This window comes from Patella vulgata, chromosome 2, assembly GCF_932274485.2.
Source record: "Patella vulgata chromosome 2, xgPatVulg1.2, whole genome shotgun sequence".
Lineage (NCBI taxonomy): Eukaryota > Metazoa > Mollusca > Gastropoda > Patellidae > Patella > Patella vulgata.
The window spans coordinates 56020297-56045090 of NC_065880.2; the positions used below are offsets into that span (position 1 = coordinate 56020297).

The 24794-nt window shown below is 37.5% G+C and overlaps 1 protein-coding gene across 2 annotated transcripts in view; it reads left to right on the forward strand.

The window, feature by feature from the left end:
- LOC126811187 (snake venom 5'-nucleotidase) overlaps window positions 1-21355 on the forward strand; it is a 59747-nt gene extending 38392 nt beyond the window's left edge. For both annotated transcript variants that reach the window (XM_050536749.1, XM_050536750.2), the window contains exons 2-10: window positions 417-749; window positions 2416-2632; window positions 7061-7252; window positions 7779-7976; window positions 8619-8750; window positions 9975-10094; window positions 12239-12391; window positions 15460-15663; window positions 19710-21355. In XM_050536749.1, the coding sequence (XP_050392706.1) occupies window positions 417-749; window positions 2416-2632; window positions 7061-7252; window positions 7779-7976; window positions 8619-8750; window positions 9975-10094; window positions 12239-12391; window positions 15460-15663; window positions 19710-19900 (1740 nt within the window). In that variant the 3' untranslated portion in view covers window positions 19901-21355. The remainder of the gene's footprint in view (window positions 1-416; window positions 750-2415; window positions 2633-7060; window positions 7253-7778; window positions 7977-8618; window positions 8751-9974; window positions 10095-12238; window positions 12392-15459; window positions 15664-19709) is intronic.
- The last annotated feature ends 3439 nt before the right edge of the window (window positions 21356-24794 follow it).

Genomic DNA, 24794 nt, shown 5'->3' on the forward strand with positions numbered 1-24794 from the left:
TCCTATGAGGCCAATTTTGCGCGGACAGTGGCGCTACAGCCTACTCCTATATCGAATTCCAACTGCCAAGGGATCTCTTACGTGCACGCCAATGTGTACACAGGGCCTCGGTTTTTCGTCCATCCGAACGACTAGACGACTGTCATTGACAGGCCCTCCGTCCTGCACCACTGACAAGGGGAAAGCACGCCGGAAAATCCCGATGAACTTTCTTGGTCAACACCGGGATCGAACCTGCGACCTCCAGACTAGCGAGCCAGCACCTTGCCCACTTAGCAACCGTGACTCCCTTTGTATAACAACTGTTAGTATCCCCCATACCTACAAAAGAATAAATATGTGACAACCTCTGTGGGCTCGCGACCGTATATTTTGTTTCCTTGCAACCACTGTGGGTTTTTTTTTATTATTTACAGATGAATCCAAGTAACATGGACTTGTTGATATTGTTATTAGTGGTTCCTGTAATCTCTGCTTTTAATCTAACTATCCTTCATACCAATGATGTTCATGCTCGTTTTGAAGAGACTAATAAATACAGTGGACCATGTACAGAAAAAGATCTGAACAAAGACGATTGTTTCGGTGGATATCCTCGCATTATAAGTAAAATAAAAGACTTGAAATCTCGATATCCAAATACACTGGTCCTTGATGGTGGAGATCAGTATCAGGGAACTACATGGTTTTACCACTTTGGCGGAAATGTTACCTCGTATTTCATGAATTATCTTGAATACGATGCCATGGTAAGTCAACTTCTATTTCTTCTTGGTATATATGTATATTATACCCGAAACGCGTATTCCGGAAGTATGGGGTAGATAATTCAAAACGGAGAAAATATATTGTGTCGATCACCAGTTCGACCTGTATGTGAGAGGGTGGTGGTGGGGATATATCCCCAAGGACATTTATGAAATTAGGACGCCCCCCCCCCCCCAACGCGTTTTCCTGCAATTTGAGCCTGTGAATACAGCAACCTAAAAGTGGTCCAATGTAGCCCATCTGAAAAACAATCAACCAATCAATCGATCAGACTGTTGCGTTGCGTTGACATGCATCCAGAAATTTCACTGATGAAACAAATTTAATGATGATGCCCGAAAAACATGTCACGCTTAGAGCATATATATATAGTGACTACTCTATAGAGTAGCACTGGACACTGTTTATTACATTGATATGTTTTATCCATTTGTCAATTTATAGATCTCGATTCCCGAAAAATTTATGACACAAATAATGATCGATGTCGCATAATGCACAGCAGCTTCAGACCAAAATATCATAGGATTTCAGGCACTTTATTTGGCCGACAAAGTTGGACGCTTTAAGGGTTAACTGCATAAAGTTATGAGTTTCCACCACGAAAGTGCTCCTTTCGGATAAGAGTTGCCTCTTTTACCTTTGATATATTCTACGTTTTTATAGATTGCATTTTGAACCTGATACCCATTTATAACTCCAGGGTACGAAAATAGCATTTATCGTGTCCAAACATGTTGAAGCTTTATGATACATACATTTTATATTCCCCTCCCCGCCCCCTCTGTATCCGCACTTGCTATGTTTGACGATAGTATAATGGTATTTAATCTATGTACTTGTACATGTACTACATGAATCATCAAAAGAATAATATTCAAAGTCCATTTTTTGAAAATACTGATTATATAATGAAGACGGCTATAAGCAAATATTTACCAGGGTGTTTTCATAAACTGAGATATAATATCAATTCTTTATCATGTGATCAGCGGTAGACGGAGCCTGTTTTCCCCGCCATGATAGGCCGAGTATTACTCAGATATCTAATTGCATTTTATTTATTACCAATAGTCAATTAAATAAACTTTCATTCTACGCATTTGAACTGTTACCCAATGCATTACGGCGCTAAAATTATTGTGTTTTAGCTTATTTTTTTCCAGACCTTATTGCCGAGAAAGTTCATCTGGATTTTCCGACTTGATTTCCCCTTGTCATTGGCGCAGGACATAGTGTCTGACAAGGACAGCTGTCTAGTCGTTCGAATGGGGCGAAAAACCAAGGTCCTGTGTACACATTGGCGTGCGCGTAAAAGATCCCTTGGCAGTTGGAATTCGATATAAGAGTAGGCAGTGGTGCCGCTGTCCGGGCAAAATTTCCCTCACAGCACACTACATGTATGGCGTATGCCCGTCTTCATTATCCCAACCGGAGCAGAACAGTAGGACGTTAAACCCCATTTCATTTCATTTCCCTGACCTTATTGTGGCTATTTTGAGGGTGGGGGGGGGGAGAAAGGTAAGACCGAGTTTGGGGGTTTCCGGAACTACGGAGACTTTGAGAATTTTGACACGGTTTACCCAGTACCACCATACCCATAAACTCGCCGAAAGGTTAATTAATAATATTGAACTTTTCTTTAAGGCAATAGGTAATCATGAGTTTGACAATGCAGTATCGGGTCTGGTGGCTCCCTTCCTGGAAAAAGTCAATTTCCCTGTGCTGAGTGCTAACATAGATGCTTCTCAAGAACCAACAATGCAGAATAAGTTTAACAAGAGTGTGATATTAACTGTTGCGGGTGAGAAGATAGCTGTTATAGGTTATACAACAACAGATACACCCAGTATCTCTAGTACAGGTAAATAGACTCAAATACGTATACATTATTTCCGTCTTCATTAAAGGGACAGTAACACTCTTGCTGGCTTGAAAGCTCCAGAAAATAAATAATATCTCTATCTAAGTACTAGATGTTTAAGTGTCCTAACTGTTGTGTAAATTATCCATTACACCCTATTTTACTTGTCCAGTGGGTTCGAAAATATTTTTAAATCGAAGTTTCATTTGAAAAGGTTTACGTTAGACGTTTCAAACCATTATGTTGAATTTTTCAAAAATTTTAAATAAGGTGTGTTAAGATGAAATTTGTATCATCAATTAATTGAAATATTCTAAAATAGTCGATTTGTTGACCAGAATAAAGATTGGGACATATTATTCAGTTACAACAAGAGTGGTATTGAGCCTTTAACCCAATCGGAGCAGAACAGTAGGACGGCAAACACCACTCCATTTTATTTATACATTTTTATGCGTATGAATGTGGACGTATTATGCCGTCGCCCCTGTCTGTGGGTGTGTGTGTGGGGGGGGGGGGTATGTGTGTGTGTCTGTGGGTCGCCTACAGTGCGCAATTCTTACTCAATTTTCTTCAAACTTTGTATACTTATTCCTTATACCCTAAGGATGGTCCCTATTGTTTTTGGTGCATGTCAGACCCCCAGGGACAGAGCCACCCCCATTTTTTGTATTTGTTTGTTTGTCGTCTACAGACCGCATTTCTTAACGTACCCTAAGGAACATCCCTATCGTTTGGGGCGCATACCCAACCCCCAGGGGCAGAGCCACGCCCTTTTTCTTTTTGTGTGTCTGTGTGTCGCCTACAGGCCACTATTCTTAAGTGATCATCTTGAATCTTTACATACTTATTCCTTATACGCTAAGGATGATCCTTATTGTTTTGGTACATGCCCGATCCCCGGGGGTAGAACCACGCCCATTTCTTGTATTTGTTTGTTTGTCGTTTAAAGGCCGCATTTCTTAACGTATCATCTCGAAACTTTGCATACTTATTCTTTGTACCCTAAGGAACACCATTATCGTTTCGGGTGCATGCCCAACCCCCAGTGGCACAGCCACACCCATTTTCTATTTGTGTGTCTGTGTGTCACCTACAGGTGACAATTCTTAATCGATCGTCTTGAAAAAATTTCATATGAATACCTTATACCCTAAGGATGGTCCCTATTGTTTTTGGTGCATGCCCAACCCCCATTGGCAGAGCCACGCCCATTTCTTGTATTTATTTGTTTGTCATCTACGGATTTTTTAACGTATCACCTTGAAACTTTGCATACTTACTCCTTCTATCCTAAGGAACATCACTATTGTTTGTGGTAAATGCCCAGCCCCCAGGGACAGAGCCACGCCATTTTCTTTTTGTGTATCTGTATGTTACTTACAGCCTGCAATGCTTAATCGATCATCTTGAAAACTTTTTTATACTTATTCCTTATGCCCTAAGGCTGACCTCTATTATTTTTGGTGCATGCCCGACCCCCTGGGACAGAACCACGGCCAATGTTTGGTTGCCTTTTGTGTCACCTACAGGCCGCAATTCTTAACAGATCCCTTTGAAACTTTGCATACCTATTCCTTATACCCTAAGGATTCCCCCTGTGTTTTTTGGTGATTGCCAAACCCTGAGGGGCCCATTGTCTTTGTGTTTCTGGCAGTTGCTTACAGGCCACGATTCTTAATGAATTGTCTTTGAACTTGGGATATGTATTCCTTATAGCCTAAGGACGATAACTACATGTCCGGACCCGCAGGGGCAGAGCCTTGCCCAATTTTTGTGTTTATCGTTTACTGGTCGGAATTCTGAATGGATCAACTTGGTACTTGGAATATGTATTCCTTATAGCCTAAGGGCATCAACTATTGATTTTGGTGAATGCCCCCCCCCCCCGGGACAGAGCCACGTCCAATCTTTGCCTTTATCGCCCAAAGGCTACAATTCTGAATGGATTATCTTGGAACTTGGTATACTTATTCCTTATACCCTAAGGACGGCAGCTATTGATGTTGTCATTTCAATAACAGGGTGATACCTATTTATATTGGTTCCATATCCAACCCCCCTACGGGCAGAGCCACGCCCATTTTTTATATTTATCGTCTACATGCTGCAATTCTGAATGGATCATCTTGGAACTTTGCATATTTATTCCTTATACCGTAAATACAGCAACTACCTGGGGAAGTGTCACACCCGCTTTTTTATTAGTATTTTGTCTGTAAATTTGGCAAAACAAACCCAACGCCTAGCCTTCTTTGCCTCTGATCATATTACAGGCATTTCATATTTCATTCCCCTCATTTTAAAAAGTACCATATCAATCAAAGCTGGAAAGTGGACGTATATTGCAGCGTTAGCGATGCTTTCGTTTATCTTGAACTTGAGGTATCCACTGATCTTTACAATTGTCATCTTTTCCCCCAAAAAATATCAGTTTAAAAATTAAGGTATAGGATACACCCCCTACCCCGCAATTACACATAAAGCTATAGACACCCTCCATCTTCTCGAGACATGGATTAAAGTTGCCACACTACTCGCCTTTTCTTCTATCTAGTCCTTGGGGTTTGAATCCCGTTAAATATGGTGACATACCCATTACACTGAGAGAAGTTAAGCCTTACTATACTTTAAAGTTGCAATTGCAAATTTTTAAGTTATATTTTTAAAATGTATTAAAATAAAGCCTTAAAGGAGCTTAATCGCTAACATTTGGGACCTAGAAATTGACATAAGTGGGTCGCAACTCATATAATACTGTAATATGAATGTATATAAACTGATATACATTCAATGGTTTCCGTTTTTACTCTAATTTCAAATCAGTTATGTTCCGCGAAATAAGCCAGTAGTCTCAATCGAATGCAAATTTCTAGCGCCTGGTTATTCCAGTTTACATACGCCGTTTGGTTTGGTGCAATATGTCTAGCCTCGTTCCTCAAGTCTCTTGCTAGAATTGGGGCTGAAACGCATTATGGTACACGATTCGTGTACCCATGGTAAAATGTTTATTTTGTCTTAAATATTGGATATCAGAAGCCCATCTTTTTCCGGTAAGATCACAGCATCATTGTTGATTTAAATTGACAAATAATTTGTGTTTTCAATGTTGAAGATTTTGGATTATATTGAGTTAGAGACTTAGCTACTTTAAAATAGATGGTATCCATAAACAGTCCTACCTTGTTAAAGAATAATCCTATTAATCCTATAATTCGCTATTGCCAGCTGAGAAATTGGCAAAAATATCATTTTTAACTTCAAATTCCAACGTTGGAAAATGGCTGCCCCATGTTTTCAATAGCAAAACAGGGGAGGTAATTGTGTTGTTATTTCCTGTGTCATAGATTTTTAAGGGTGGGAAATAATGCCCATGATCGTATAATAGTGATTTGATAACCTATTGAGCTAAAGACATAGAAATAATTATGTTTTGACATTCTTAGAAAATTTGAAATTCTCGCTTTAATGCAATTCACGAACAGTTTCAATAATGCGCGATATTTACGGCAATAATTTGTAGTGCATGCTTTCATTTGTTCGCACAAAAGTTTCGCCAGCCAGTCGACCAGTAGTAGAATGTTTCCTTTATAAATTATGTTGGAAAATGTTTGATAGTCTAGGTTATGGCACGTCATCTAGTAATGATTTATTTCTTGTTACCATGTTTTATTTGACTAAGTTTCTTCTTTCTTTGGATTTTACAATCCCTTGTTCCTTTAAACACCACCCGCCTCCTTCTTCCTGTCTCTCCTTATGTCCATCTTATTTCCCAGTTTTATGTTCATCTTTAAATTAATTGATGATCTGAAGGCAGTATCGGATCTAGAAGCTGTGAATAGGGTGGGGGTGGGGGTCCCAAATCTACGGCGCCACCCACAATCCCACCCCACAATGAATGTTAACAAAATACTGGCTATAATATTAAGCGTTCCGGTAGAACATAGATCGTATTGCCTATATAGTTGTTCGCTAGTCGTTATCCCGCCGGAAAGCAGTTTTATTTAAGTTGATTGTTATTGATTTTGTTATTAAATTTATGTGAACCTTAGGGGCAGTGGCTATAACACTAGGCAATTCAGATATGCAACTGAGCTTTTAATTTTTTTGGACTGGGCCTGAGGGGACTTTGTCTCACGGGGGCGCTCACTTGGTCTCATGGTGGGGGGGGGGGCTTAAATCCACGCTTGTCTGAAGGTGATTAATAACTGAAATAAGTAACCCGTTCCGTCAAGCTTATAATGTAATCCTTATAAGTTTCGAAATACTGTATAGGAATTTAATACGAACAATTAAGTATATTCCATTAGCTATTTATTTCTCAAATGACTACTTTAATCTTTTACATAAGTGAAAGGAATAGTGTTTTTCAAAATTAGAATTGTAACCCAAATATTTTATACCTATACATATGCCTTTTCTTCTCAGGAAAATTGATATTTAACGATGAAGTTGAGTCTGTGAGAAATGAAGTGGCGACTATTAAAGGAAGTCACCCAACTGTGAATAAATTTATAGCTTTAGGACATGCGGGTTTTACAAAAGATAAACGTATAGCGGAGGAAGTAGAAGATATTGATATTGTTGTTGGTGGACATACTAATACTTTCTTGTATTCAGGTAAACCTCCATTGTGGTTACAGTGTCAAACATGTAAAATTTGACCCTTTAAAACAGTATTTATGGAAAATATAGGTCATCAATTAATATCGTTCATACAGGTCAGTTAGACTTTATGATAATGCAGCTCAGAATAGACTTTTATCTATTGCGAGTGTACGTCATATTTCCCAAAATTCCCCACTGACTGATAATCCCAGGCGTAAGATCAGGCGCGTGTCCAGAACGGGGTGGAGGGGGGCAGGGCCCCAAGGCAAAAGCTTCAGTGACGCCCCCCCCCCCCAATCAATGCATACTGTAACTGTTTTGCGAAGCATTGCCGCAATTTTGTTCTCACTCGACTCTTCTCCTATACATGTATGCACCTAAATGAGCAAAAATATTGTCTCGGACCTTCTGATTCTAAATGATTTTTATTTTATTGTTTGGCAGTGGTGGCGGGAAGGGGGGCACATTTCTCAATTCTTGCCCGATATATCGGACAAACCGCTGCTTTCATATTAAGCCTCTATTTTTGTTTTTTTAGGTGAAGAACCGTCAAATGAGAAAAAAGATGGGGATTACCCATTTGTCGTAACTAAAACCAGTGGTAAAAAGGCTGTATGTGTACAAGATTATGCTTATGGAAAATATTTGGGATTTCTTCATGTAGAATTTGATGATGATGGAAACGTGAATACATGGATGGGAAACCCTATTCTTTTAAACTCCTCCATACCAAAAGGTAACCGTTACAAATTACTTTTATTCTAACTTATGTTGGGGTAACCAGCCAAAACCAAGAATATTAAACTACAGGGTGACCCTCCAAAAAAAACAGAACCCATAAAAAAATTCTTGTTACTGGACTTAAACTTCAGTCTGTGTACGTTCATTCCCTAAAGTTTCAGTTTTCTTGATCGCTTTGCATAAAAGTCATCTTCTGTGGCGTTGGAGGCAAACTTTGCACACGTCGCGCAAAATTGTCAATTTTCACCAATCTTTAGAGGGTTGTTCTGGTACACATTATCCTTGAGATAATCTGGTAAATCCCCAAAGAGGAATGTGTTGAGTAATTGACAATTTTGTGCGACATAAGCAAGTTTGCCCCCGAACGCCACGGAGGCCATTTGGAGCATATTTTGGAAAGAGCATGGCTTTTATGCAAAGCGACCAAGAAAATTGAAACTTTGGGGAATGATTGTAAACAGACTGAAGTTTAAGTCCAGCAAATTTCTGGAAATGTTGTATTTGCCTCATACCTGTTTTACTGTATTAACTTGATAACGTTGAGAGAATATTCTACGAAACGTCGCCTTAAATACACTAGTAGCTGTTTTCCATAAGTATGTGTTTTGTTGTTAATTTTTCTATTGTTTCTTGACAGATAATGCCACTCTTGTTGAAATGCGGCCATGGAAACAAGAGATTCAACATTTTAAAAAATCGGTTGTTGGTGAAACAAGGGTTTTATTACAAGGAGATTCTAAAGTTTGTCGTAAAGACGAATGTAATCTAGGTAAGATAAGATAAGATAAGATATTTATTACATCAAGGTGTCCACTGCTAGGACTACAGGAAAAATTAGATAAAAAACATTGATAAACAGTCAATGAAATCAGCACTTTCTCACATTGGTCATTGGCCACAGTTTACTCGCATGTCGTCCAGAGCTCGATCAATGATGCAGCATGATGTGACGGAATTCAGTGGAAGGGAAGGGGTCCGGTCAGGTTCACGAGTTTGGTATCCAGCCTAATCAATGAGTTACTGGCGGTTTCAAAGTTGTGTCGCAAATTTCGTGCAAAAATACTTTATTTTCAAACCATGCCGCGGAGCAGGGTAGAAAATGTAAAATAATGGAAATGGACAGTTTTCTGATTACAACTCCCAGGAATCCAAAAGCACCAGAAACAACCCGAAAAAGGATCAAAATATCAATTCATAAGCCCTGACAACAGGAAATCGCACTGGAAAATCCCGGTTAACTTTCTCGGCCAACACCGGGGCGAACCACGGATCTGCTGGTTAGGTAGCCAGTGCCTTACTCAATGAGTCGCCGTCACCCGCCTATAGTTTATCTATAAAACAAAAGTCGACCACATGAACATCGTTAGCTTGGGTTTGTAGGTTATTTCATTTAGAGGTCAAATAAGGGTTATACAGATACTAACCTTTTACCGTCAATTAGATATTGTGTGGAATGAAATAGGCACGAACAAATTATTTGAAATGTTCCTCATAATAACCCAAATCGATATGGAATGAAATAGGCGCGAACAAATTATTTGAAATGTCCCATATAATAACCCAAATCGATATGGAATGACATTAACTGTATACTATACATCTTTTCTAATATAGAGCAATTTGAATGATCTCTGAAATGAAATGAAATGGGGTTTAACGTCCTACTGTTCTGCTCCTATCTGGGCTAATGAAGACGAGCATACGCAATACAGTGTGCTATGAGGGAAATTTTGCCCGGGCAGTGGCGCTACGGCTTACTCTTATATCGAATTCCAACTGCCAAGGGATCTTTTACGTGCACGCCAATGTGTGAATGATCTCTAATTATTTAATTTACATAATTGCCCATTAAACAGGCAGTCCAATTAATGGAAGGCTAAAGGGCACAAGGTGGACAATTTTTCTGTAATCTTTATAGATATTGCCTACACACACACTACGTAATGCTACAACTGATTGTATATTTGTTTCACTGTATATAAATATCTTATAGGTAATGCTATAACTGATGGCATATTAAGATATAATTTAAATGAGCGGGCGAATGGTACGTGGAATAATGTATCAATAGTATTGATGAATAGTGGTGGTATCCGATCACCAATAGAACAAGGTAAGGTGCTTTTCGTATGATAAGAACATTTATGCCGATCCCAACTAAAAGGTGTTCGCCATACGATTGTAAATTATGTATTTGCGTGTTAGAAGGTACAAAAAGTATTGTGCAGATTTGTATTATAATGCAAATAAATTGTAGCTGTTACAAGGATAAAGTGCCGGGCGCAGGACCGCCGGATGTGGTCAAGGTGAATCAATCTGGTTTTGTTTTCTCGTAATGTAACGTATTCTTCACGGCGATGGAGTGAGGCCCCAAGGAAACTATAGTTGATCCGAGAGCCAAGAGCTACCCAATCCGCCCCTGACCCAGCGCACTCTCAGCCTTATTTGTCTACGTGGCTGATAGATCTTCATTGACAAATGACTGAGGCTATTGAAGCATGTACGTTTGTTTTGTTTTGTTTTTTCGTGGACCATTTCACAGTCTTTCCACCTGTTTAAAGACACATTATGTAAGTTTTAGATAAAGAGCCAATCTGATTCAAATACAGATCTATATTTCGTTTTGTTTTTTTTACTTTCGATGGCCTACACTACATGAAGATCTGACCAGGTGTACTGGGAGGTCGCGTCAGGGGTCATACGAGCGGCTCTTGACCCGATGGCGTCAAACATTGATCAATCAACCAGCGTTGACGTTTCTAGAGGTTTACCCACAGTTCCATGCAAAGCACGCCAAGAACTCGCCGTAACAGACCGTGTCATTGACTAATTCCTAACATCAACTAGAACGTCTGTTATATAACAAGTCTTCCAGGTCCTAGTGTTGTGAAGACAAGTAAAACGAAATTTTGAACTATAAAAAACGAAACGAAATAGGATCTGTGTTTTATTTTAATCAGATTGAAAGAGCTGGTCGTTGTTGCGATAATAGTTCCAAAATAATGCAAAATGAATATATTGAAAATTTCATTCAAATTACTTTATTCTGAGCCAAGTTATCACTGTTTGTAGTTTTGACAAGAGGTGTGCATTGATTGTTTATTGTCGTAACCACGGTACTGGTTTATTCGAGGCTTAGCCTCGCTTCCCTATTTCTAAATTAAATTATTAAATGACCAGACCGTTCTAATCTACTTACGAGCGGTTGTTATGCAAGGTACGCCCATATTTTGCAAGAGTTGGACACAGAACGAGCTAAAAAAAATAATGTGATTTTTTTGTACAATCAGGGGCCATAATCCAGGAAGATATGGTCCGATATGCGCGAATATCGAAAGGAACATTTTAAGTTTCATCAAAATCGGATAAAAATTGTGACCTCTAGAGGGTTCACAACCTTCGTATTACATACTTTTACACAATTTGCGTACAAAGAGCGGCCATTTTATTTGTTGGGCAGTTTCATTTCAATTTTCCCGAAATTCGAATTCAACCTTCATTATGGTGGAATGGTGATATATTTAAACGGTTTTTAAAATCGGAAAAAAAATTGTGACCTCTAGGGAATCCACAAGCTAAAAATGCTATTTTTTGAACAATCAGGGGCCATAATCAAGGAAGTTACGTTCAGATATGCACAATTATCAAAAGGAACCAAGATCTTAGTGTGTAACGGTGATATATTCACATGTTTCTTTTTAAATCGGATAAAAATTGTGACCTCTAAATTTTGTACAATCAAGGGCCATGTTTCAGTAAGTTACGATCCGATATGCGCAAATATTGAAAGGAACCAAGATCTGTGGGTTATAAACACGCATTTCAAGTTCCATCAAAATCGGATCAAAATTGTGACCTCTTGAGGGTCCACAACCTTGATATACCAGATGTTTACACTATTTGCGTACGAGGGGTGGGGTGGCCATTTTGTCCGAGAGTTTTGATCCGATTTTCACGAATTTCGAACTCAACGAACATTACGGTGTGACGGTGATATATTCGATTGTTTTTGTAAATCAGATAATAATTGTGACCTCTAAAGGGACCAAAAGCTAAAAGCATGATCTTTCGTACAATCAGGGGCGCAAATATCGAAAGCAAACAAGATCTTTGGGTTATAAACATGCCTTTCAAGTTTCATCAAAATTGGATCAAAATGTAAGTGTATCCTAATACATCATAATAGGAAAGCCTTTGGTGCTTATCTGGACAGCCTAACAATATAATGTTAATTGGTTTGGGGTTTTGTTTTTGCAGGAGACATCACAATTGAACAAGTTTTGACTGTTATGCCCTTTAGAAACACGATTGATCGACTAGATATGAAAGGTGTCCATCTTAAAGCTACTTTAGAACATAGTGTGTCACTATATGGACCTGATTTAGCGGGGCGATTTCTTCAGTTCTCGGGTAAGTAATAAAATATTGTGCAAACTTCCTTTAAGAGTGGTAGCATACATGTTTTGTCAATTAGATTGATTTTAACATAGCTTAAAATCCTAACAGGTGTAACACTTTGGTCCTTGAGACAATTTTGGTTCTTTGCAAAATTGTTGCTTCACTCTGTCTATAAAGCCAAATCACATGTACTTAATGAACATGAATATATAGTTATATATAAAAAGCAGTGATATTTTGGTAAAATCATAACCATTGACAAGATATCCATCAAATTCTGGCTGTTTATTGACCTATGGTTGGTAGACCAAATAAGGTAATGTCTCCTCCTTAGTCGTGTGAAATAAAGAGGTTTATTCCATATATGGGATGGAAATTAACGTCAAGGTTATCGAAGACCTGCAGAAATTAGGGGGTATAAATTAGGGTGTAGAGCAAGTTGGATCAGAGCTCATTCAGAAATTCCTAGCAGCCATTATTATTGGGAAACCTTCAAAGCCATTACAACTTGGCAATAAAGTTGTAGTCTTGTTACGATCACGAAGAAACAAACACAACAATAAAAGAAGTCCGATAGTACTACACAGGCAACAATGGTACACTCATCATTTGTTTCCTTCAAAATTATAAGGCTTATGACATATGCTTGGCCGCTAGTTTGACCAAATTTGGAAGGATGTGCTTTATTAGGGTTATTTTTATACGCCCACATTTTCATGTGGACGTATATTGTCGTCGCCCCTATCCGCCCGGACGTCCGTCTGTCCACAATTGTTTGTGAACACTCTACAGGTCACAATTTTTATCCAATTTCAACGAAACTTGAAAATAGGTTTATCTCCCCAAGATCTCGGTTCCTTTCGGTATTGGCATGTATCGGACCGTAGCTTCATGGATTATGGCCCCTGATTGTACGAAAAATCAGGTTTTTAGCTTGTGGACCCAATAGAGGTCGCAATTTATATCTGATTTTGTTGAAATTTGAAATGTTAGTTAATAGCCCAAAGATCTTGGTTTCTTTCGATATTCCCTCATATCAGGCCGTAACTTCCTGAATTATTGCCCCTGATTGTACGAAAAATCACGTTTTCATACGCCCACATTTTCATGTAGACGTATATTGTCGTCGCCCCTGTCCGTCTGGACTTCCGGACATCCGTCCACAATTGTTTGTGGACACTCTACAGGTCAGATCTCGGTTCCGTTCGATATTGGCATGTATCGGACCGTAACTTCATGGATTAGGGCCCAAAGTTTATAACCCAAAGATCTTGGTTCCTTTCGATATTCACGCGCATATCGGACTGTAACTTCCTGAATTATGGCCCCTGATTGTACGAAAAATCATGTACAAAAATCTGACCAAAACTGACGGACAAAATAGCCGCTTCCTGAATTATGGCCCCTGATTGTACGAAAAATCAGATTTTTAGCTTGTGGTCCCTCTAGATGTCACAAAAATCGTGTGTTTAGCTTGTGGTTCCCCTAGAAGTTACAATTATTATCTGATTTACAAAAATCGCTGTTACACCGTAATGTTGGTAAAGTTCGAATTTCGTGAAAATCGGACCAAAACTGCCGGACAAAATGGCCACCCCTGTGGACCCTCTAGAGGACACAATTTTGATCCGATTTTGATGAAACTTGAAATACATGTTTATAACCCACAGATATTTGCGCATATCGGATCATAACTTCCTGAATTATGGCCCTTGATTGTACAAAATTTAGAGGTCACAATTTTTATCCAATTTAAAAAAAAACGTATGAATATATCACCGTTACACACTAAGATCTTGGTTCCTTTTGATAATCGCGCATATCTGAACGTAACTTCCTGGATTATGGCCCCTGATTGTTCGAAAAATCGCATTTTTAGCTTGCGGATTCTCTATAGGTCACAATTTTTTTCCGATTTTAAAAACCATTTAAATATTATCTTCAAAAAAAGTTGGGGATATGATAAATAGTCATGGACACTTGACATGCTTTGAGAGTATGTTCACAGATGAAGAACTTATCGCCCCAACAGAACCACTGAGCTGCATGTTCGACACGCAATAGCGCCATACACGTGGGAGGAGTTCATTGTCAAATTTGACACTTCAAGGAAGGGTTGATGAAAACTGACGTTTGTTGGTTTATCCTATCCATGTTTGCTTACCTATCGGTTCTTGCATAAGATTTACTGTTTAGCGTATCATTGCTTTAGTGTGTTACGTTTAAGTTGATCAGGAGACGTGTTCGTCGAAGTCAACGTCAACCGACAACACTGCAAGAATTGGCCGTGGCACTACAAGAGGAGTGGGTCAGATTGCCCCAAATCGTGATTGGACGGTTGATTAGGAGCATGCCACAACGAATTGCTGAATATCTGAGGAATTGTGGAGCAATTACTCATTATTAAGACAAAAATCAAAAATGTCCATTTTCACTTTTGACAGTGTATCTCTTTGCGAGTGAAATAGGGCCGTCAGATAAGTCGCCCATATGAACTGTTTATGTTCATGTGTAGGCAATTGGCATGTTATTAACATACACTGGTTACCTGTAATAAAAACAGCAGTGCATTTCCGCAGTTTTGTATTGTTTCTGATTATCCCCTACTTTTTTTGAAGAGTATATATCACCATTCCACCATAATGAAGGTTGAATTCGAATTTCGGGAAAAATGAAATGAAACTGCCCAACAAAATGGCCGCTCTTTATACGCACATTGTGTAAAAGTATGTAATACGAAGGTTGTGGACCCTCTAGAGGTCACAATTTTTATCCGATGTTCCTTTCGATATTCGCGCATATCGGACCATATCTTCCTGCATTATGGCACCTGATTGTACAAAAAATCACATTATTGGAACATACGTCGTTTGATAAATGGTTATTAAAAATATTTTGGTGCATAATATATTGAAATCGATGGATTTCAACCAAATTTTAATATGGTCTTATTCAGACTTTTTTTCAAATGAGGTTGTTTGGTTTCATAGCGCTGCCCAGTCAATCAAGTATGAAATTCTGGGGGAGTGGCTATATATTGGTATTGAAGCTGATTGAGCTAGTTTGTATTAATATTTCAGGTCTAAGAGTAAAATATAATGTATATAAACCTGTAGGACAACGTGTTATTAGTGTTAAAGTCCAGTGCATAGAATGTGACGTTCCAGAATTTGAAGATCTTAATGAAGACAAAGTCTACAGCATACTTATTCCGGCTTTTGTGGCAAATGGCGGCGATGCTTACGACGTAATTGTAAAAAATAAAATGAATCACATTGAAAAGGGTAGATACAATTTTCAATTATTCCACTTGAATATTTCGGATGTGTTCTCCTACATGTTATCACTCTTTATCCATTCTGGGGGTGTTTCACTGAGCATATGTTTACTGGTACCTACAGCTAGACAGGACCAATTTTAACGTACATATAGGCACGAACTAGCTACGAGAACGTAACTAAAAACGCTGAGATATACTGATGTACTTGTTTTTAGCTACGATTGGATGCCTTTAGTTCCAAGTGCCAAACTCAATTTCTTTATTAATGCATGCACCATCTTAAAAATAAGTTAATTTTATACTATTAGTACTTATTACACGTAGGCAGTCCAATCTACTGAAACAACATTCATTTATCAGCAAATATTGACAATAAAGTAAATCAAAATTGATTCGGATGTTCATAATTACGGCATATTACTACTGCGCAACTCTGGTCAGATTAGTACTTTGATTGGCTATTGCACATGAGGCCCCGCCTTTATGTGTTACAGACGAAAATTTAAAATGTCGGAAAAATCAATCTAGTGTCGTCTTGATTTAAAAAGAGGGGATTTGTACCCGTGTCAGGTAGGATTATATGCTTAATTGTAGTTGGGTGTGGCAGAAATATTATAAATAACAATAATCAATCGTTGTTTTGATGAAAAATTTTGTCAATTTTGTTTACTAATGCCGGATGCGAATCGCTCCCGCATTTGCTACGTTGGAGTTAATAGGGCCAACTCTTATCTGGAAACACGGAGGGTTGAGAGATGAGGTTTGTTACCTAGGCACGGACGTGCTTCGAGAATCATAAATTCGTGCTTTGAAAAGATGGTATGTATTCCTGTGAATCTGAAAAGATTGCATGAAGATATTTAAAGCATGTGTCAATTTGCAATCATTGTTATCATCAGTCAGTCAGTCACTGCGTTTGATTTCGTTTAAATTTCGTGTTTTGTATGAAAATGACTAAAAATAAAGCTGTTGATGACGTAAGTAGTCAGCTGCAGATTACAGTAACGGTTCATCTGCTTTTGGACTGCCAATGATACCGATAGGCTACGCAGCTATAAATTCAAATCTGTAAAATATGTAAATTTTTATACAGCCACAGCTTCACATTAATTTGTGCCTCTATTTTACCCGTTTTAGATGTTGAGGATCAAAAGATCTTGGTTGTAATTCGATTTTGGTGCAACTGCTTGGGTTATGGCCTTGCATACACAAAGCGTAACAAAGGTTGTGAGCTTTCTAGTGTGATGAATTGGGAATATGGGAGCACGAATCCTATCGATAATCAGCATTCCCCGACCTTCAGTTCTGGAGTTAAGCACCCTCAATAATCTTGTGGAAGCGATGGAGGCTATCGTTTTAACCGTGTTTTTTTTGTGCAAAATTGGGGTCACGAGACGACAAACCCCATCGATATTCAGCGTTCATGACGTTCCGTTCTAGAGTTACCAAACTTTTGCAAAAACCATGTGAACGCGATATAGGCTACAGGTCCATATTCGATGTAAGGCATGGGTACAATGAGAGGGTGAGCTCTATCGTTTTTCACAGTTCCTTGTTCATCTCGAGGTATCGTATATGGCAATCGCTTGTTTGGTTGTAAATGTAAAAGTGTAAGTGTATTGATAATTCAGGAAGATTTTATTCCACTTTGTGGGCCTTTGTTTTGGTCACGACTAATTGGTCACAATTTCAGCAGGTTTATTCTGACATAATAGAGCTGATAAAGGTGATGGAAGAAGCTAAATTGAGCCTGTGTGGGAAATCGTGAGTCACGTTTTGGAAATTTTGTCGGAATCCAAGGGGGAAATACCCATTTAAAAAAAACAAAAAACAAAAAAAAAACACCTCCGGACACCGTGCTTCGGCAATAAAACCTTAAAATAGGCCCTGCAGCTAGAACATATATAATGGACGTTTCTCATTTTATGGTCGGGGCCTGCAATGGCTCACTAAACCAGCGGCTGCCAGGCAGGATACGCCCGCATTTTGCAAGAGATGGATAGAGAACAAGCTAAAAACAAACAGGATTTTTTGTACAATCAGGGGTAATAATCCAGATGCGCAAATATCAAAAGGGACTGAGATCTTTGGGATATAACGATATATTTTAAGTTTCATCAGAATCGGATAAAAATTGTGACCTCTAGAAGGTCAACAACCTTCGTATTGCAGTTTTACAAAATTTGTGTACAAAGAGCGGCCATTTTGTTGGGCAGTTTCATTTTGATTCGAATTCAACCTTCATTATGGTGGAATGGTGAAATATTTAAAGTAGCTAAGTCTCTAACTCAATATCATCTAAAACCTTTGACAATGAAAACACAAATTATTTGTCAATTTTAATCAACATTAGTGTTGTGATCTTACTGGGAAAAGATAGGCTTCTGATATCCAATATTTAGGACAAAATAAACATTTTACGATTGATACAGCGCAATTTGTAACAAGCGACTCGAAGAACGAGGTTAGACATATTCCACAAGTCATGTCAAACGGTGACCCCATATTCTTATCTGGGGAGCATGCGCAATAAATACTATCCGGGTAGACTGGAATAACCAGACGCTATAGATTGCCATTCGGTTGAGACTTCTGGCGTATTTCGCCGAACATAATTGCTTTGAAATTAGAGTAAAAACGGAAACGATTGAATGTAAATCAGTTTATTTACATTCATATTACATTATTATATACGTTGTGACCCATTTATGTCTATTTGTAATTAGCGATTTAGCTCCTTTAAACGGTTTTTAAAATCGGAAAAAAAAATGTGACCTCTAGAGAATCCGCAAGCTAAAATTGCCATTTTTCGAACAATCAGGGGCCGTAATCCAGGAAGTTAAGTTCGGGTATCTGCGATTATCAAAGGGATCCAAGATCTTAGTGTGTAATGGTGATATATTCACACATTTTTTTTAAATCAGGTAAAAGTTGTGACCTCTAGAGGGACCTCAAGCTAAAAACGCGATTTTTCATACAATCAGGGGCCATAATTCAGGAAGTTACTATCTGATAAGCGCGAATATCGAAAGGAACCAAGATCTTTGGGTTATAAACTTACATTTCAAGTTTCATCAAAATCAAAAGAAAGTTGTGACCTCTAGAGGGTTAACAACATTGATATACCATATTTTTACGCGCTATTTGACTACGAGGCACGGCCATTTTGTCTGTCAGTTTTGGTTCGATTTTTACGAAATTCTAACTTAGGGTGTGATGGTGATATATTCAAATGTTTTTTTCAAATCGGATAAAAATTTTGACCTCTATAGCGTTCACAAGCTAAAAACGCGATTTTTCGTACAATCAGGGACAATAATTCAGGAAGTTATGGTCCGATATGCACGAATATCGAAAGGAATTGAGATCTGTGGCTTATAAACATATATTTCAAGTTAAACCAAATCGGATAAAAATTGTGACCTCTACAGTGTTCACAAGCTAAAAACGTGATTTTTCGTACAATCAAGGGCCATAATCCATGAAGTTACAGTCCGATACATGCCAATATCGAACGGAACCAAGATCTTAGGGTGATAAACCTATATTTCAAGTTTTGTTGAAATCGGATAAAAATTGTGACCTCTAGAGTGTTCACAAACAATTGTGAACGGACGGATGGACAGGGGCGACGACAATATACTACACATGAAAATGTGGGCATATAAAAAGCGGTCCCTGATTGATGGACTGTTGGTTGAAAAAGTTCCCCAGATTTTTGCAGTAGGGTTTCCTCTTGTCAGTCGGTGCAGGACGCAGAGCCTGGTAAGGGCAGTGTCTAGTCATTCGGATGGAATAAAAACCGAGGTCCTGTGTACACACTAACATGTACGTAAAAGTTCCCTTGACAGTTGGAATTCGAAAAAAGTAGGCCGTAGTGCTGCTGTCCAACAAAATTTTCATCATAGCACACTGTAAGGCCTACACCAGTATTCATTGTCCCAGTCGGTGCAGAATGGTAGGACGTTAAACCCATTTCATTTTACTTTCATACTGACATGGACCATATTATGAAGATGATCCAATTGAACTAAGTTCATTTCATTTCAGGTGATTTGGATGCTACTGTATTTAACAAATACTTAGAGAAGTTTTCCCCTATTATACAAGGTCTTGATGGTAGAATAGAGTTTGAAACTGAGAATACTGAAAAACGCTGCCCAACAAATGCTGCTCATAAATCATTGACATATTGCACATTTATTATACTAAGTATTGTTATATCACTATACTTTCTTTAATAAGTCAAACATAATACAAATTTGTGAATTAAGAAGGGACACTTGATGCTCCCATCCCTTCCTGGGATCCAGCCGTATCTTTGTGAATATTGAATTTGATCCATTTGTATTGTTAAACATTTTTATGTTAATCTATGTTACTTAATCAATAGACAATAGTCTATTGTCGAGGAAAACAATACCATTAAATATTTATTTAAAACTGTGTTTAGATATAGATAATAGAGATAAGGAAGATATATAAATAAAAGTAAAACAACAGTAAATGTAATATTATACTACACCTGTATACAATAAGAAATTCAAGCTGCCTTTTCCTACTGTCTGTCATATTATATTGATTTGTAAAATAATAAAGTACATTAAAATATATTTTTATGTCATATCAACTGAAAAGTGTATCCATTATAGGGCTGTAGAAATATACCCTTGAATCAATATATAGCCAACATTTTGCTTAAACAATATATTGTGATACAATTATATGGCAATCTTTAAATGGAAGATAATTGTTTTCATTTCCGCAAATATTCAAGTCTTTTATTTTCAAAATCTCCTTAATTTTGTGAACAATGTCTCTCTGCTGATAAAAGAAAAGAGTCATCATCATTTAAAGATACATTATGGGAGATTTTTATAAGGAGTTAGCCATTCTTGCTATAACATTTCAAAAATAGATGATGAAAGAAGAATATATTGAAAATTTCAGTCAAATTACTTTATTCTGAACATAGTTATCACCAGTGTAATTTTTGACTAGAAATGGGATTGAATTACATCTTCACCGATTCTTAGCATGGCCGATCGTTTGATTGACAGGCGTTAACTCCACCTACATAATCCCTGCTGTCTTTTGTCTGCTGTCATCATATCCGAATTTGTGTTTTACCTTTTTGGATTTTTATAACAATTGGACAAAATGAGTGAGAGGGTAAATTTTCATTCTTACTTTTTAAGTCAATTGAATATAGGACATAATGTTATAATACAATTATGATAAATCTATAGGTATAGGCTACACCAGTGGTGTTGTGCCTATTGCAGTAGTGGGGAAATAAAAATATTTTTATTGATATTATTAAGACAGAAGACCTGTCCGTCTGTATTAGTCATCACACGGTCTCCAGGAATTGTATAATTTGTCATTATCTGTGTTTAGTTTATTGCACTTTAAACAGTTTAGATGTCATTTCTTAAGGCATCGCTCAACAGCGGCCTCGCTTCGTACACTCTATCATTTAGCCTCGATCCGGGAGTATGACGTCAACGTAACGGTTAATCTCCACTCACGATGCCATTTAAAATTAAATCAGTCAATGAAATCCCGTTTAAATCCAAGCTGAATCCAAGCCATCCGTGGGTCTACAGAGTTGATTTTGTGCTTGTTGTGTAAATAAAGATCTAATTTATAATTTCTATGACATCTGAAGCCTAAATAAAGATTTGCAATAATCAGATTTAGCTCTTGCATAATAAGGTATGTTTAACATATTATTGTTTGTTACTGGTGTAATAGGTCGTTTGAAATAACCACAACAATAACCTAAATATGGGTCATCCCATGTCAAGTGGGCCTGGGGTGGGAAATCAACCCGCTCGAAAAAATCTGGAAAAATATATATATTATTGTACATGCAAAAATTTTGAAAAACTAGAAACTGTACAAAACTTGTGGTCTGTAGCCTAGCTTAAAAATTGATTGAGATACGGGCATTTGAGTTTCATGAGTTACCGATAAGTTTTCGAAACAAAATATGTATCAATAATTTACTCGAGTTTCAGATATCCTGTTTTTACCTTTCTAGTCAAGATATACAGTCCAAATTTGGTAGCGTTAGAGAACTTTGTGTGTAGATTACGAATCTGCAATCAGATGACCGATGACTGGTAGGGTTTGCATGCTACTTGGCCATGAAAACCGAAAATAATTTGGTGTAATTTTATATCTTTTGGATTTTGTAGTGCTGTAGGGGCTAGAGGGTAATAGATATAGACCCATATTTTGGCCTTTCCAGAGATTGCCGGTGGTACTACATAAGAAACGTATGAGAACGCACCAGTCTACACTAGATTCCCAAAAAATTGGCCTCGAATAGGGTTTTAGACACAAATTTTCGAAAATTGTCTCGTATTTTCGAGCCAATAGAACCCGTTAGATGCGGGTAGACTAATCACCTGAATTCACTTACAATCACCGGAATTCACATATAATCACCAGAATTCACTTCTAAAATCCCCGATTCCTGTGGAGATATCAAAATAGTAATTCGTTACATTATAATGTATTATACATTTAAAGACCACTTAAGATCAAAAATCTAAATTTCATGTAGGTATAGCCCATGGTTACTATATCAACTTTACGGCAAGTTCACACCAATCTGATTAAAATTAAGTCGGCTGTTAACGTTTAAGTGTCCAACAAGCCAAAACGCTTTTCGATTTTTCAATTACTACCTTAATCCAGTTGATTGGCTGGTGACGTCACAGGCACTACACATAGGATATACATTATCTATACAATATCTCACTGTCTGTACAATATAGCACTATCAATACACACGGCAAGTTGACAAGCGTCGATTGACCGTCCAGTTACCACGTGACTGGCCTAATCATAATCACCGAATTATCATCTTTGATTGGTATAGATTAGACATTTGTGATTGGAATATTTTAGAGTGAATTTAAAATGCCGTATCATGCCGTAGATCAATTTAAGCTGCCTTTGTTTAAATAGGCCACATGTCAAATGAAGATGACTCAAGAAATTAGCGCATTTACCGGTAATTTGGATAACCCCGTAATACTTGATATCCCAAACTTAAGTACAGAAATACAAATGGTGTCAGTCATTTGTTGATATATTCATTATTAGCTATATATAATAATAATAACCATTTCTATACATAAAGAACAGCTTTTATCGTAACTCCATTTGAAATTTACAGTGAATATGGAATTTTCCGATGACTATGCATAACATGTACAATAGATCGCACTGATTTCTCTGCCAATCAACGCTGGGAATCGTATTTCCATTTACCGTTCCATGTACTACGGGTGTAGTAAATGAGGTTAAACTTCGGCGCGAAAATTGCACGGGATCATACGTTGAGTTCCTGGTGCCGTTTGGTGAGTGATTAAACTGTCAATGCAATTGTAAAATACTTTTATTATAAAGATAAACGATGTTAGACATTATAACATAATCATATCAAACGTTTATTCATCCATCAATTAAATGATGTTTAAACGCCAATCAACAAATAATACGAGGCTACTTCATTACAAAAATACCGGTGAGCAATAATTATTGGGTAAATAATAATTATAAACAACTGATGAGTAAAACTTAATTATTTTATTCAATTAATATGTGTGTGTACGATTCTACCATTAATTCGTTCGTGAGGTATTACGCACACGTTCCACTTAGAGTGATGTCTTTGATCTGGCCGGTGTAAAAAAAAAGATAATTACCTAATCAACATTCTTAATCCCACAAACATCCTCTGCTAACACCAACGTGTAAATTAATTTATGACCCATGTCTGTATAACTTTTATAGTCGGATAGATTAATTAAAGACAGATATTAACGACACTACACTTTATGTGGAAAAGCGAAGTGCTCGCAGTAAAAACAACATAGCTGGACCTGTATATTATTTACATATTAAAAGTTTTCGTCCAATAAATTCCATTTTGTAAAAATTTAATTAAGAGTTCAAAGTTTAAAAGTTGTAGGCACTCTAAATTGGATCTTAAATTAAAATGAATTACAAAACAAATTATTCCGCAGTCAATTTTTTAAAATTAAATTAGGGGGATTAAGGAATCCTTCAGGCATTAAAGAATACACACGCCGGTTGTATAAAGGTAATTAAGGTATAAACATTCCGAATATGCATTCGGTCGCTGTGACGTCACTGGCATCTGAGGGGATTAAGAGTGTTTTCGATAATTGGCAAAGTCGTTTTTACGGGAAGTCTATTTTTACGACTTTGAGTGAAGATAGCTGAATTAATTTCCACCAGCTTGGCGTGAACTTTCCGTAAAGAGAATATAGTAACCACTGGCTACACGCATTAAAAAGATTTTCCCCCCATCTTATGTGCACTTTAAAATAAATTAGTTTTGTGGGAGGAATCGGGGGTTTTCGAAGTGAATTCCGGTGATTATATGCGAATTCCGGTGATTGTAAATGAATTCCGGTGAATTCTGGTGATTAGTCAGGCCCGTTAGATGAGCACCTAAACTTCTGAAACTTTGTGTGATTATAGTTTGTACTAATATCTCCAACGTATATTAAAGCCATTCTTGTCCCATGCCGTATATTATTTACATATTAAAAGTTTTCGTCCAATAAATTCCATTTTGTAAAAATTTAATTAAGAGTTCAAAGTTTAAAAGTTGTAGGCACTCTAAATTGGATCTTAAATTAAAATGAATTACAAAACAAATTATTCCGCAGTCAATTTTTTAAAATTAAATTAGGGGGATTAAGGAATCCTTCAGGCATTAAAGAATAGACACGCCGGTTGTATAAAGGTAATTAAGGTATAAACATTCCGAATATGCATTCGGTCGCTGTGACGTCACTGGCATCTGAGGGGATTAAGAGTGTTTTCGATAATTGGCAAAGTCGTTTTTACGGGAAGTCTATTTTGAGTGAAGATAGCTGAATTAATTTCAACCAGCTTGGCGTGAACTTTCCGTAAAGAGAATATAGTAACCACTGGCTACACGCATTAAAAAGATTTTCCCCCCATCTTATGTGCACTTTAAAATAAATTAGTTTTGTGGGAGGAATCGGGGGTTTTCGAAGAGAATTCCGGTGATTATATGCGAATTCCGGTGATTGTAAATGAATTCCGGTGAATTCTGGTGAT